This window comes from Bufo bufo, chromosome 2 (assembly GCF_905171765.1).
Source record: "Bufo bufo chromosome 2, aBufBuf1.1, whole genome shotgun sequence".
Lineage (NCBI taxonomy): Eukaryota > Metazoa > Chordata > Amphibia > Anura > Bufonidae > Bufo > Bufo bufo.
In genome coordinates this window covers 216,285,597-216,300,379 of record NC_053390.1, presented here as the reverse complement: position 1 = coordinate 216,300,379, position 14,783 = coordinate 216,285,597, and the positions used below count along the sequence as shown (strand labels likewise).

Below are 14,783 nucleotides of genomic sequence, written 5' to 3'. Positions count from 1 at the left end.
GGAACTCCTTCAAGACTGTTGGAAGACCATTTCAGGGGACTACCTCTTGAAGCTCATCAAGAGAATGCCAAGAGTGTGCAGAGCAGAAATCAAATCAAAAGGTGGCTAATTTGAAGAACCTAGAATATGACATATTTTCAGTTGTTTCACACTTGTTTGTTATGTATATAATTCCACATGTGTTAATTCATAGTTTTGATGCCTTCATAGTCATGAAAATAAAGAAAACTCTTTGAATGAGAAGGTGTGTCCAAACTTTTGGTCTGTACTGTGTATATATATATATAGCTAAATACATTATTATTAGATAATATGGTGATAAAAATAAACATCCAAAAAAATGAACATGATCATAACATAAAAAATCCAAAAACCCACACAAGGGATACAATTCATAAATAATATACCTGGTGTAAATTAAAATGATGACAGATGTAGAACGTGAAAAAATGCAAATGAGTGTGAAAAAATGTTCATTTTTTTGGATGTTTGGATTATCTAATAATGTATTTAGCAATATATACATCATGTTTGTTTATTTATAATAGTATAGTATATCATTTAATAATGTATTCAGCAATAATGTATTGTTATATGTGATAACAATAGGTCACTGATCAACTATGTTTATTGCTGTGCTATGTAATGGCCACTTATGGACCGCAGATGGAGCCAATTTTTTGTATTCTTGGGCAATCTCCTTTTCCTGGGATGGGTGCACGCGGTTGCACGTTGCCATGCTTGGCGCCTCTCACCTGTGCGTCTCTACGTCGGGCTCCTGCATCACGTGACCTGGTTGTCGATTGGTGGTGGGCGGATCAGCATGACACCGGGTGGGAGGAGGGCGGCAGCGGCGGCATCTTGCGCCCATAAACATCTACAGATGAATGAGATTTGTCATTATCTGGGCGCAGCATTCCGTTGGGGGTTGTGGGTTTTAAATAGGTGATCCTACAGCGATGGTGTTACCCCCGGACGAAGGCACACCGAAACACGTGTCGGGGTAGCGCCATCCTGGTTCTCACAGTCTCGCTTGTTTAGGTGAGTCGGTTTCATGTTTCATTGCATATGCGATTATGCTCTTACTTTGATAGGGCTTATTTGCACAGAGCTGCGGTTGGTTCTGGGTGACTGTAATTACTGTTCCATGATCCTGACATTGCTCTATTATTTAGATTAGTTGCTGTTATTGTATTTATTAATTTATGAGGTCTGTGCAAAGGTGGGATGGTGTATTTTCTCTGTCACCTTCATTTTTTTACGGTAATATGTTTGTAATTTATTGATACGCTATTAAAGATATATTTTTATGGGTATCCTATGAGCTCCATGTTTTTTGTTTGTTTACTTTGTATGTATTTGGGAGCTTTACCATTATTATTGCTTTAGGGTACCCTTTTATTCAGCCACAACACTTGTTGACATATTATAGTCTTGGCACTAGGGACACCTACGGTCATTTGTATTGATACATTTTTGGTATAGTTTTTCTTTTTGGAAGCATAACCGCACGTTCATAGACTGGCATTAATACACAGTGTGTGTGGTTAGATGTACTTTACCAACGAGTGCGCTTCTCTGTAGATAGCAGTAATGTGGGCTGTCCTCAATCTTGCCCCTTTTTCTTCGCTTATATGTAATGTGTATAGTGTTCTATAGTGTATGTTTAGTATATTGGTGCTATTAGCAAGTCGTTGTAGGTCAAATTGTCTTGTTAGGCTAGGCCCATTCATCTATTTGTGATGTTGTGAGGTTCTATTTGGTAACTTCATAGTGGAAGCTTAGACAGGCTGTCTAGACAAACACCAAATTTATCACAGTAGCTCAGGCTGGATGATAAATGTGGTGCTTAAGGCTACTTTCACACTTGTGGCAGCAGGGTCCGGCAGGCTGTTCTGGAGGGGGAACAGCCTGCCGGATCCGTGCTAACGGACACGCTGCGGTTTTTGTCTTGGCTTGTTTGCCGTGCGCGGCCAGACCTCCGGCCCACCCCCATTATAGTAAATGGGGCCAGAGTGGACTTCCGGCAGCACGGTGGGCTAGCGTTAGCACGCATCTGGCAGGCTGTTCCCCTGCCACAAGTGTGAAAGTAGCCTAATACTAGCCATTGGTTGGCCTACTTTGAATCAGAATTTTATGGCACAATTGTGATGCAAAGTGGTACATCTATGGCCTCGGCTTTTCCTGCTAAGTCACATCCCCTTTCAATATAGTATTGCCCCTTGGTGAGCAGTGTGAATTAGATTTTGGTAAAACAAGACCACAAAATCTAATGTAGGTACACTCTCACTAGGTTCTCCTCATACTGCAGATTTTGACTGTTAAAATATGCCACTTTGTTCACTTTTTAATTCTTCCGACATGCTTGCAGCATAGCTCCATTGAATGGAGATAAGCCACAAACGGACACCGGCTATGGCTCCAAGTGGTGACACTGCGCCAAGAAATCAACATAACCCTTCTTGGCACAGTCCCCTCTTTAAACTGCTGGTCCACCATCTACAGTTCTGCCTCCCATTGAAAAGAATGGGAAGCAAACACCACGCAGCGATCGGTGGAATTTTTAGCACGCCAGCAAATTCTGTCAGTGCTCCTACTGCAGGTCCAGCCAAGCTGTGTGGTTTGTATAAAAGGTCACTAAAGGTGAACAACCCCTTTAAAGATGCGCCAAATTTAGCAGGAATTTAGGCATAAGTAAATTACAGTAATAATCTACTGATCGAATATCAAAGGAATACTTGTCTAGCAAATATACAGTTGAAGTAATCGTTATAATTTGTAACCTGTGCTATTTTTGCAGTTTATCACTGAGGGTTATGCTTCTCACCTTGCCCAACTGGAATACAGCCACCGATCACGGCCTGCCAAGAACACAAACAGGATAGCACTGCGGAAAGGAAGCTTCTGTCTTCCTGGTCAAACAGATTTTCTGAGGAAGAGGAATCACTTGCTTCGTACGATCTCATCACAACCCACCAGTAGCAGCAACCACAAACCAGAAAGAACACAAAGTCAGTCTGAGAGTGACCGGGATCGGGAAAAGGAACGCAGCCAAAGAAGTATGAGTATTGCAGCAGGATGTTGGGGCAGGAGTGCAGCCAACGCCAAGCTGGAATCTGGCGTTTTAAGTCAGAAGTGAGCCCCCATTATTTTCTGGAAATTTTCTCATGTGATTGGCTCATGTCAGTTTATAGGTAGGCTGGGAAGGAAAGTGGAAGAGGCACAACTTTGTTGGAGAGACAGCGTTGACAAAATGGTGCTACTATATACCAACAATAGCAGAGTTTGTGATCAGAAGTGATGAACTGCAGGCCTTAAAAAGGGTAGTCATGCCCAAGAGATAATTATCGGATAACCACAGAGGGGGCAAATCAAATTAGTAAGCAGCCCCATGTTTTTTTTTTTTATTTAAAGCAGGTTCGGTGACTTTCTGTTGTAAATATATGCCTCCTATACCTTAGCCATGTCTGAAACATTACTAGAAGAATGCACAGCACACATCCTGTTAAGAAGTACATTATAAACATTCACCTAAAAGCTTGAGAGTCTGTTAAATACTCAAGAAGAGGCAGCCTCCACAGAACAAGCTGGAAACTGGGGAAGACCAGTCAACTTCAGTCCTGTCCTTGTTGGCTTTCTGTCTTGCAAACTAAGGCACAACAAATTAAGAAACAGAAACATTTCTTCTTTTTTATTCTGGGAAAAGGAGGACGACACATGCAATGACAATATTCCAGGACCTCTTGACAGTCTGCCTTGCTCATTTCAATATGTTGTGGACCTATGTAAAGAACACCTTTATAACCAGATGTGAAAGCAATGCACAGGTATACTTTGCTGTAGCTTTGGTGATCAGAGGATAAATCCAAACCAGTAACCGAAGTCCTTTTGTATCTAAAAGTTCTTAAGATTCTGTAATTGTCCAGTTTGCTGCTTTTGCGTGTAGTTGCTCAACTGTACAACCTCATTGTTTTCTTTGCACTGATAATTTTTAGATTGGAGATCTGTTACCATCTCATGTAGCTACACATCCTTGTCTGTAGTGCATGGTAATTTAAATATTGCAAAGCCAGGGGATAGATATTCTTATTATTTTGTACTGTTGTTTCACCCCGGTATGCAGCGTTAAAGCAGGCGTGCCAAAACAAAGGTAGAAACAAAAAGGCCATATCTCAATTTCCCCAGCTCACTATATACTAGGGGGAATGGAAAGTTTTTGGAACCTCTACATACTCTGCTCTCTCATAGGGTGAAAGAAAAAAAAAAAAGATCCAAACAGCGAATTTGTTTTCATACCACTTATTTATTTAGGCCAGTTGACCACTTTTTAAAATGTCTTTTTTTTTTTGTTGAGTACAGTATAGGAAATTATTGTACACTAAAACACTGTGAAATCTCCCTGACTGTCACCGAACAGAAGCCAAAAAAGGGATGTTTTCTACTTGATATAAAGTCTAAGACTGTGTGGGCACAATGAGTATCCTAATTCTTTTACGGACTACTCTGTCTTGTGCGTCGCCACCCTGGCTTAACAGGGAATACACTTTAAGGCCAGTTTAAGATTTTTCTAAACTATAGAGAGCAGGTTGTACCAATTGTCTGCATATACGAATAGAAACACCTTTCACTTTGCTCCTAATATATAACGCAGAGCCATGTTTAACATCGGAAAGATTAGATAACATACATATTACACTGCATGTAATATAATGCACATTTACCTATTGATTTTTCTGCCCCCCTCAAAAAAAAAAAGTTTATTTTTACAAATAATCTTTGACTTTATATTTATATAATTGTTAGAATTGGTGAAATAATTTTAGGATATCTTTTGCATGACAGCTAAAAGATAAAAATTAGCTGTCATAGTAGTTAGAAGAGGGATTTCAATAATTCACTACTTACAATGTAAAGCACAGTAGACGTGTATTGTAAGCTTTTAGCCATGGGTGTGACCATAGAGGTCTTAGGATACATCTTATGGAAGGTCACTGCTAAAAACAATAAGATTTATCCTTAACTGGACAAATGACACATATAAGGCCTCTTGCACATGACCGTATGGCTTTTTCAGTATTTTGCGGTCTGCAAAAAATACGGATAACGTCCGTGTGCATTCCGTTTTTTGTGGAACGGAACAGCTGGCCCCTGATAGAACAGTACTATCCTTGTCCGTTATGTGGACAATAATAGGACATGTTCTATCTTAGAACGGAACAGAAATACGGAAACGGAAGGCATACGGAGTAGCTTCCGTTTTTTTTGCAGATCCATTGAAATGAATGGTTCCGTATACGGAACGTAAACGGAAAAAAAAAAACTTTTGTGTGCAAGAGGCCTAACACCAAAAAAAAAAAAAATTAGATATGGCCTTTCAAATAGTGAATGCGAGCAACAAGAAAAATGCACAAGGAGGAAATGTATGTAAATTTATTGTTATGTGCAAGGGATGATAAACTATTGTGTGTAGATATTGTACAACATACAAATGTAAATGTTCAGAAAAGTGGTTATATAAAAGTGAAAGTTATTTATTTATGTAGAAAATGTCTGGGGTGGGGGAGATTCTCCAGATTTTTAATTAATATTAAAAAAAATAATAAAAAGTAGCTTTTTTTTCAGGCATTGTGTACAAAGCAATTAAATTAAAGGACCAAGTATAATGTAACTCATTTGCATAAGTGCAATATTCTAGATTTATCCTTGTTACTTCTCATTGTTCCATATCTCCCACGTAGAATTGACAATCATACTCTGTATATCTTCATACGTTCGCTCTTTGTTAATCTTTCTCAGACATTCTGCCTTTTCTGTCTATGGGTTTTTGGATCTTTGCCACGTGGAAATAACTGTATGTGTGATTATATATATGTATATACACTGGGTGGGCCATTTATATGGATACACCTTAATAAAATGGGAATGGTTGGTGATATACTAATGTGCCACAAACAGGAAGTTAATATGTGAGGGGGGAAACTTTTCAAGATGGGGGGTGACCATGGCGGCCATTTTGAAGTCGGCCATTTTGAATCCACCTTTTGTTTATTCAATAGGAAGAGGGTCATGTGACACATCAAACTTATTGGGAATTTCACAAGAAAAACAATGGTGTGCTTGGTTTTAACGTAACTTTATTCTTTCATGAGTTATTTACAAGTTTCTGACCACTTATAAAATGTTGTTCAATGTGCTGCCCATTGTGTTGGATTGTCAATGCAACCCTCTTCTCCCACTCTTCACACACTGATAGCAACACCGCAGGAGAAATGCTAGCACAGGCTTCCAGTATCCGTAGTTTCAGGTGCTGCACATCTCGTATCACAGCATAGACGATTGCCTTCAGATGACCCCAAAGATAAAAGTCTAAGGGGTCAGATCGGGAGACCTTGGGGGTCATTAAACTGGCCCACGACGACCAATCCACTTTCCAGGAAACTGTTCATCTAGGAATGCTCGGACCTGACACCCATAATGTGGCGGTGCACCATCTTGCTGGAAAAACTCAGGGAACGTGCCAGCTAGATGAACAGTTTCCTGGAAAGTGGATTGGTCGTCGTGGGCCAGTTGAATGGCCCCCAAGGTCTCCCGATCTGACCCCCTTAGACTTTTATCTTTGGGGTCATCTGAAGGCAATTGTCTATGCTGTGAAGATACGAGATGTGCAGCACCTGAAACTACGGATACTGGAAACCTGTGCTAGCATTTCTCCTGCGGTGTTGCTATCAGTGTGTGAAGAGTGGGAGAAGAGGGTTGCATTGAAAATCCAACACAATGGGCAGCACATTGAACACATTTTATAAGTGGTCAGAAACTTGTAAATAACTCATGAAAGAATAAAGTTACGTTAAAACCAAGCACACCACTGTTTTTCTTGTGAAATTCCCAATAAGTTTGATGTGTCACATGACCCTCTTCCTATTGAAAAAACAAAAGTTGGATTCAAAATGGCCACCATGGTCACCACCCATCTTGAAAAGTTTCCCCCCTCGCATATACTAATGTGCCACAAACAGGAAGTTAATATCACCAACCATTCCCATTTTATTAAGGTGTATCCATATAAATGGCCCACCCTGTATATGTGACTGCAATAATATCAGAAGGTGTAGAAAAAGTAGGTTTGTTCTATGAGATTCCACCATGAAAGATGTAGAAAAGAGAAGTCAAGCTTATCATTACCTGTTAGATAATATGTAATTACCATGTTAGTATGTATTCATTTTCCAAAAGCAATAGTCAAAAATCTGCTTCTAAATGGGGTTGGGGCCAGCTCACTCTGAAATAGCTGTGTGTATCTAAGTGACAAATGCCTATTCTTTATCAAGTTCAAACTGCTACTGTTTTTTTTTTGTCTCTGTTGCTTCAGAAGGCCTAACCACAACTTATGTATGTTTATCCTATGAAAAGTTGTATCCATTGATATAACATCTTAGTTTCAAATAACCAAAAAATAATAAATGATGAAAAATAAGTTTACAATGTTAGAACATACAATAAATGAAAACCAGAGGTTACCTTACCGTCCAGATTCTAAGCCTTTGCCTGGTAGCTGGCTGTTGTAGACACCACTAGCGTGGATGGAGTTAATTGCAATTTGCCTCCCATGTATAGGATCCTGCACTTTTTCAAGCCCGGACAGAAAGGTATTTTACCTTTGCTGCATTTCCTAGAAGTTCCAGTAGCCTTACATTTCTCATTATCGCCAGGAGTATAGATAGACTGTCGGTTTTCAATGTAATATTTTATTTATAAAGAGTTACTTGTTGGGGAGAAAGTAACAGTTGGTGTGCAGACGCACAAGAGAGACTTGCACATGACTATGAACTCTTCCAAATGTCTGACTGCTGCTCCCTGGTTTTCATTTTTTGTATTACTTTGGTGTGTACAAATACTATTTTGCTTGTATGTGTGTAAGTGTGTTGTTTTAGGCCTCTGTGCTTTCTGTGCAGTACCCATTGTACGTTACACAGATTAAAGATTTGGGAAGGCATATTGGTTTTATCTAATTACTTTTTTACAACGCCAATGAAAGAAAAATTATATTCTGATCTTTCAAGGAAAGTGGTTCTTCGTATGTAAAAGCAAACACAATGCAACAGCACTCTGCATACATAGAATACAGTTGAAACCAGAAGTTTACATACACTATATAAAAAGACACATATGCATGTTTTTCTCAATATCCGACATGAAATCAGAATAAACCTTTCATTAGTATTACCATAATAATAATTTGACAAATGCCAGAATGAGAGAGAGAGAACGTTTTAAGGCATTTTTATTACTTTCTGCAAAGTCAAAAGTTTACATACATTTCATGAATATTTGGTACCATTGCCCTTTAACTGTATGACTTGGATCAAACATTTTGGATATCCTTCCACAAGCTTCTCACAATAGTTAGTCAGAATTTGGGCCCATTTCTCCTGACAAAACTGATGTAACTGAGCCATGTTTGTTGGTCGCCTTGCTCGCGGCACCTGCCTTTTCAGCTTTGCCCATAAATTTTCAATAGGATTGAAATCAGGGCTTTGTGATGGCCACTCCAAAACATTGACTTTGTTATCCTTAAGCCACTTTGTAACCAGTTTTGCAGTATGCTTCCGGTCATTGTCCATTCTCCGCCCAAGCTTTAACTCCTGGCTGATGTCTTGAGATGTTGCTTCAGTATTTCCACATAATCTTCTTTCCTCATGATGCCATCTATTTTGTGAAGTGCACCAGTCCCTCCTGCAGCAAAACAACCGCACAACATGATGCTGCCACACTCGTGTTTCACATTTGGGATGGTGTTCTTAGGCTTCCATGCTTCTCCCTTTTTCCTCCAAACGTTACGATGGTCATTATGGCCAAAAAGTTCCAATTTAGTTTCGTCAGACCATAGGACATGTCTCGAAAAATGTAGGTCTTTGTTCCTGTGTGCATTTGCAAACATTAATCTGTCATTTATTAAGTTTCTTTTGGAGTAATGGTTTCTTCCTGGTAGAGTGGTCTTTCAGCCCATGTTTATACAGTATTCGTTTCACTGTGGATGTTGACACAATCTTAGGAGCTTCCGCCATTATCTTCACAAGGTCTTTTGCTTTTGTTCTTGGGTTGATATGCACATGTCAGACCAAAGCATGTTCATCTCTGGGACACAGAACCCATCTCCTTCCTGAGCGGTATGATGGCTGGACATTCCCATCTTGTTTGTACTTGCATATAATTGTTTGTACAGATGAACGAGGCACCTTCAGGTATCTTGAAATTGCACCCAAGGTTGAGCCAGACTTGTGCAAGTCCACAATTCTCTTCTTGATATATTGGCTGATTTCTTTAGACTTTCCCATGATGCTACACAAAGAAGCAGTGTGTTCCAGGTGTGCATTCAAATACATCCACAGGTGTGTCTCTAATTAAGGGCTCATGCACATAAACGTATTTTCTTTCCACTTCTGTTCCATTTTTTTTTGCGGACCGTATGCGGAATTATTCACTTCAATGGGTCTGCAAAAACAACGGAAGGTACTCCGTGTGCATTCCGTTGCCATATTTCCGTTTCGCAAAAAAAGTGGTGCATGTCCTATTATTGTCACGGTCCGCGGCCCCATTCAAGTCAATGGGTCCGCAAAAAATACGGAACACATCCGTATGTCATCTGTATTTTGCAGATCCATATTGTAGAAATTCTATGCCCAGCCCATATTGCTCATGAGTTTGGTGATTAATAAGTTACTGTTTCCGATCCGCAAAAAAAAAAAACAATCAAATACGGAAACCATACGGATATGTTTTGTGGAATAACAGAACGAAAGAGGACTTAAATCGGAGCAAAAAAAAAATAAAAAAAATCAGATACGGAACAACGGATCTGTGAAAAACGGACCGCAAAACAACAACGGTCGTGTGCATGAGCCCTAACTCAGATGTTGCCAACAAACCTAACAGAAGCTTCCAAACACATGACATCATCATATGGGCAGTCCAGAATTGTTTAAAGGCATAGTAAACTTTTGACATTGCAGAAAGTAATAAAAATGCCGTAAAACATTATCTGTCTAATTATTCTGGCATTTGGCAAATAATAATTATGGTAATCTTAATTGACCAAAAACAGAAAAGGTTTATTCTGATTTCATTCTCAGATATTGAGAAAAACATGCATATGTGTCTTTTTAGTTAGAGTAATTTTTATTGAAATATCATAAGTAGACATCGATTCCAACATAAATGATGTGTCTTTTTATATAGTGTATGTAAACTTCTGGTTTCAACTGTATATGAACTTGTGGTATATTCACTATATAAAATGAATATGAAGCAAATATACACTTTCTATCCCCAAAAAATAGTCACCACCAAAAAAAAGCCTTTAGCATTCGCTGTGGCATTGTTTCGATAAGCTTCTGCAATGTCACAAGATTTATTTCCATCCAGTGTTGCATTAATTTTTCACCAAGATCTTGCATTGATGATGGTAGAGTCTGACTGCTGCGCAAAGCCTTCTCCAGCACATTCCAAAGATTCTCAATGGGGTTAAGGTCTGGACTCTGTGGTGGCCAATTCATGTGTGAAAATGATGTCTCATGCTCCCTGAACCACTCTTTCACAATTCTAGCCCGATGAATCCTGGCATTGTCATCTTGGAATATGCCCGTGCCATCAGGGAAGAAAAAAATCCTTTGATGGAAAAACCTGGTCATTCAGTATGTTCAGGTAGTCAGCTGACCTCATTCTTGGAGCACATACTGTTGCTGAACCTAAAACTGACAAACTGCAGCAACCCCAGATCATAGGGGGGGGTTGTTATTATGGATGTGGAACAATATACCAGGGAAATGGACAGATTGCTTTCGGATAGAGATACCTACTTGGTCTTAAAAAATAACCCACTCATTTTGTTTAAAGGGCAGCTAGAGGGTATTTTAAAAAGAGGTTTGGAGAGAGAGGTGTTAGACAAAAAAGAACATGATTACCTTCTTTTGAAGTGCCCGGTCACTCCTGTTATATATTTTCTGCCGAAGATCCACAAGGATCCCATTAATCCACCAGGGAGACCTATTGTTTCAGGGATTGATTCCCTGAACAGTAGAGTCTCCGAATATATTGATTTCTTCTTACAGAAGTATGTGACTGTGGCTCCCTCCTACCTAAAAAATTCCTCTAGTGTTATTGACCTCATTGAAAATATTGGCGAAGTTCATGGATCCATGTGGTTAGCCACGGTCGATGTTTCGTCACTCTACACCTGTATTCCCCAACTTTTAGGTATTAAAGGGGTCGAAGAAGCCTTAAACAATGATCCAGATATGGGGCCAGACCAAAAGAATTTTATTTTGGAATGTGTAGAATTTTGTCTCACCCATAATTATTTTTTATATAAAGATACTTTTTATCTCCAGCACTCTGGTGTGGCGATGGGGGCGAAATTCGCCCCAAGCCTCGCCAATCTTTTCATGACTATGTGGGAGAGGGAGAATATTGATCAGATCCTCAAAAAAGATCTAGGAAGAGGACAGCTTTTTATGTGGCGAAGATATGTAGACGACTGCCTCCTCATCTGGTTAGGTGAGAAGGAGGGTCTGGACAGTTTTTTAGCGGACATTAATGTTAACAGCTTCAATTTGAAATTCACTCACCATATCAGTGCCACCTCTGTAGACTTTCTCGATTTGGTCATTTTTGTGGAGGGTGGTAGACTTAAAACCAAGACCTTTTTCAAAACAGTAGATGTCAATACATATATTGAACTCAATAGCTGCCACCATCCATCTTGGCTTAAAAACATACCCAAAAGCCAATTCCAACGTATCTCTAAAAATTGTAGCAAATTAGAGGATTACAGGGAACAGGGGCAGATGGTCAAACATAGATTTTTAGAAAAAGGTTATGAAAAAGGTTTTTTAGATCATTGTAAAGATGAAATAGAATTAAAACGCATTGAGAATAAGCCACAGACCAATAAAAAGGTGATGAAAAAAGATTTTAGATATACATTTCTGACCCAGTACAACAGTAAAATAGGCAGCATTAAAAATATGATCCAAAAAAATTGGCATATTCTTCAAAATGACCCTGTACTTAGTAAAGATTTACCGGTCAGGCCCCCTGTAGTATTCAAAAGAGCAGATAATCTCTCCAACAAACTAGTCCGTAGTGCTAGTCTTGCTACTAACAAAAAACGCACCAGTACTAAAAAGGGCAGGTTCACATGGTGCGGTTTTTGCCTACCCTGCAAAAACCGCATCCTAAAACAACGAGAAAGATGTGTAGACCAGATTATATCTAAAACTACAAAAGAGACCATTTTCAAAATCAAAGGTCAATTTTCTTGTAATAATGTTGGAGTGATTTACCTTTTGGAGTGCCCCTGTGGCCTCCAATATGTAGGCAGGACTACACGGAGCCTTAAGACTCGAGTGCAGGAGCACATTCGTAACATTAAAAAAGGTCTTGAGACCCACAGTGTCTCGTTACATTTCAAGATTCACCATGAGAAAAATCCGAAGGGCCTCCGTTTTACTGGTTTGGAACTAGTACATACCCCTATCCGTGGAGGGGACTTCATTGCCATAATAAATAAAAAAGAGGTTGAGTGGATGTTCCGTTTGGGCACCATTCAGCCACAAGGGCTTAATATTGAATGTGATATCAATGCCTGCTTATTTTAAAATTTATTCGCCGTTAGCTGTTCTGTTCTGTCCTGTCCCAGTCTTTTTATTCACATATGTTTTTATTCATTTTTGTAGTTTTACTCTGCATGTATTTGTTTTTACTTGCATTTTGGAAGTGCAAATGACGTGGTGCAGGGGAGGCTCCCTGTCTATTTAAAACACAGCGGTATTCTATTACCGATCAACGCCCCAGACGAAGCATCACCGCGAAACCCGGGTCGGGCATTACTCCAGATATTTTATATGTTTTATAGTTGTACTTTCTGCTAGTATTAAATAGTTTTTACCTGACCTTTGGTGCGCACCTACTTCTCTTGCGACTTCATCCTTGAGAGCTTTTAACATCGATGTTGGCTGCTATCCAGGTTTTTGAGCTATCTATGAAAAATTCCACAAGATCTAATACACGCACCTGACAAGTGAAGCTCTGTGAGTATAATCTGTTTGCAGGCAGATCAAGTGCTGTGATATACTACACTATAGTTCTCTTTTTCCAGCAGAGTTCTACTTTTCCAGCAGAGTTCTACTGTGATACGAATAATATTTCTACACCCTTTGACAAATCAGGAATCTTGTGAGTATAACCTATTCACATGGTGCGTCTGATACTTGGAACCTGCTACACCATAGTGCGTTTTTTCCATTACCTACAGGTTTCCATACACACGTTGGATTATAAGGTTGGCAAGTGATCCCACTAGTTGAAGATTTTATAAGTGAACTTTTATACACAAAGAAGATTCCTCTCTTGCAGCGCAATCTTTTTTTACATATTTTCTTCAAGTTATAGACTTTTCCCACATTGTCTTCAGATCTGCAGCGCTTTAGGGGACTAGTATTTCTGAACAGAGACTCTATCTATTTATTCCCAGATCATAGCACTGCCCCCACAGGCTTGTACAGTAGGCACTAGGCATGATGGGTGCATCACTTCATCTGCCTCCCTTCTTACCCTGATGCGCCCATCACTCTGGAACAGGGTAAATCTGGACTCATCAGACCACATGACCTTCTTCCATTGCTCCAGAGTCCAATCTTTATGCTCCCTAGCAAAATGAAGCCTTTTTTTCTGGTCTGCCTCACTGATTAGTGGTTTTCTTATGAAAACACAGCTGTTCAGTACCAATCCCTTGAGTTCCCTTTGCATTGTGCATGTGGAAATGCTCTTACTTTCACTATTAAACATAGCCCTGAGTTCTACTGTTGTTTTTCTTCGATTTGATTTCACTAAACGTTTAAGTGATCGCCGATGACGATCATTCAGGATTTTTTTTTCCCCCACCACATTTCTTTCTCGAATACAATGGGTCCCCACTATCCTTCCAGTTTTTAATAATGCATTGGACAGTTCTTAACCCAATTTTAGTAGTTTCTGCAATCTCCTTAGATGTTTTCTCTGCTTGATGCATGCCAATGATTTGACCCTTCTCAAACAGACTAACATCTTTTCCACGAATACAAGATGTGTCTTGCGACATGGTTGTTTAAGAAATGAGAAGCAACTCATTGCACCAGTTGGGGTTAAATAACTTATTGCCAGCTGGAAGATAATCGCCCATGCGGTAATTATCCAAAATGAGGCTCATAACTAGTTGCTCAGTTAAATCCAGGCGTTTACTTATATATTTTTTTTGACAGGCTGTGTATTTTGATCAAAATAATTTGCGGCCAACCATCGGCAAGGTGACCTCATTCTGGATGCAACAGCACTTTGCAAACATAGAATATATGAAATTTGTGGTATATTCACTATATAAAATGAATATGAAGCAAATATATTTTGATAAAAAACATTTGCAGCCAACCACCACGGCAAGGTGACCTCATTCTAGATTTGGAGCCTACTCTATAGGATACTTCTCTCTGTGACAACCGCCTTCTAAATTTAGGGAGAGCAGGGCCCACATGTATACTGTGTCTGCTCTATTTGTTACCTCTCTCTGTGCCAGCTAGGGTGGACAGACAGTCCGGTTTCCAGGCTGACTGAGGGTGAGAGAAACACTCTGGCCCTGCACAGCTCACCTGAAGGTCTTCCGGTACTTTTTACCCACTTTGCCAGCCAGTGTCCCCAGCCTTTGGGGGTGAAGCAAGTGGCCACCCTAGTGCCAGCAGGCCTCAAGTGAA

General features: G+C 39.7%; 1 protein-coding gene across 6 annotated transcripts in view; it reads left to right on the top strand.

Annotated features, from left to right (window-relative positions):
- Positions 1–5,136, top strand: part of PITPNM2 (phosphatidylinositol transfer protein membrane associated 2) — a 395,602-nt gene extending 390,466 nt beyond the window's left edge. For 4 of the 6 annotated variants that reach the window (XM_040416185.1, XM_040416186.1, XM_040416187.1 and 1 more), the window contains exon 27: positions 2,801–5,136. In XM_040416185.1, coding sequence (XP_040272119.1) covers positions 2,801–3,139 — 339 coding nt within the window. In that variant the 3' untranslated portion in view covers positions 3,140–5,136. The remainder of the gene's footprint in view (positions 1–2,800) is intronic. The other 2 variants (XM_040416188.1, XM_040416184.1) reach the window with 1 other exon arrangement.
- Positions 5,137–14,783: the final 9,647 nt, after the last annotated feature.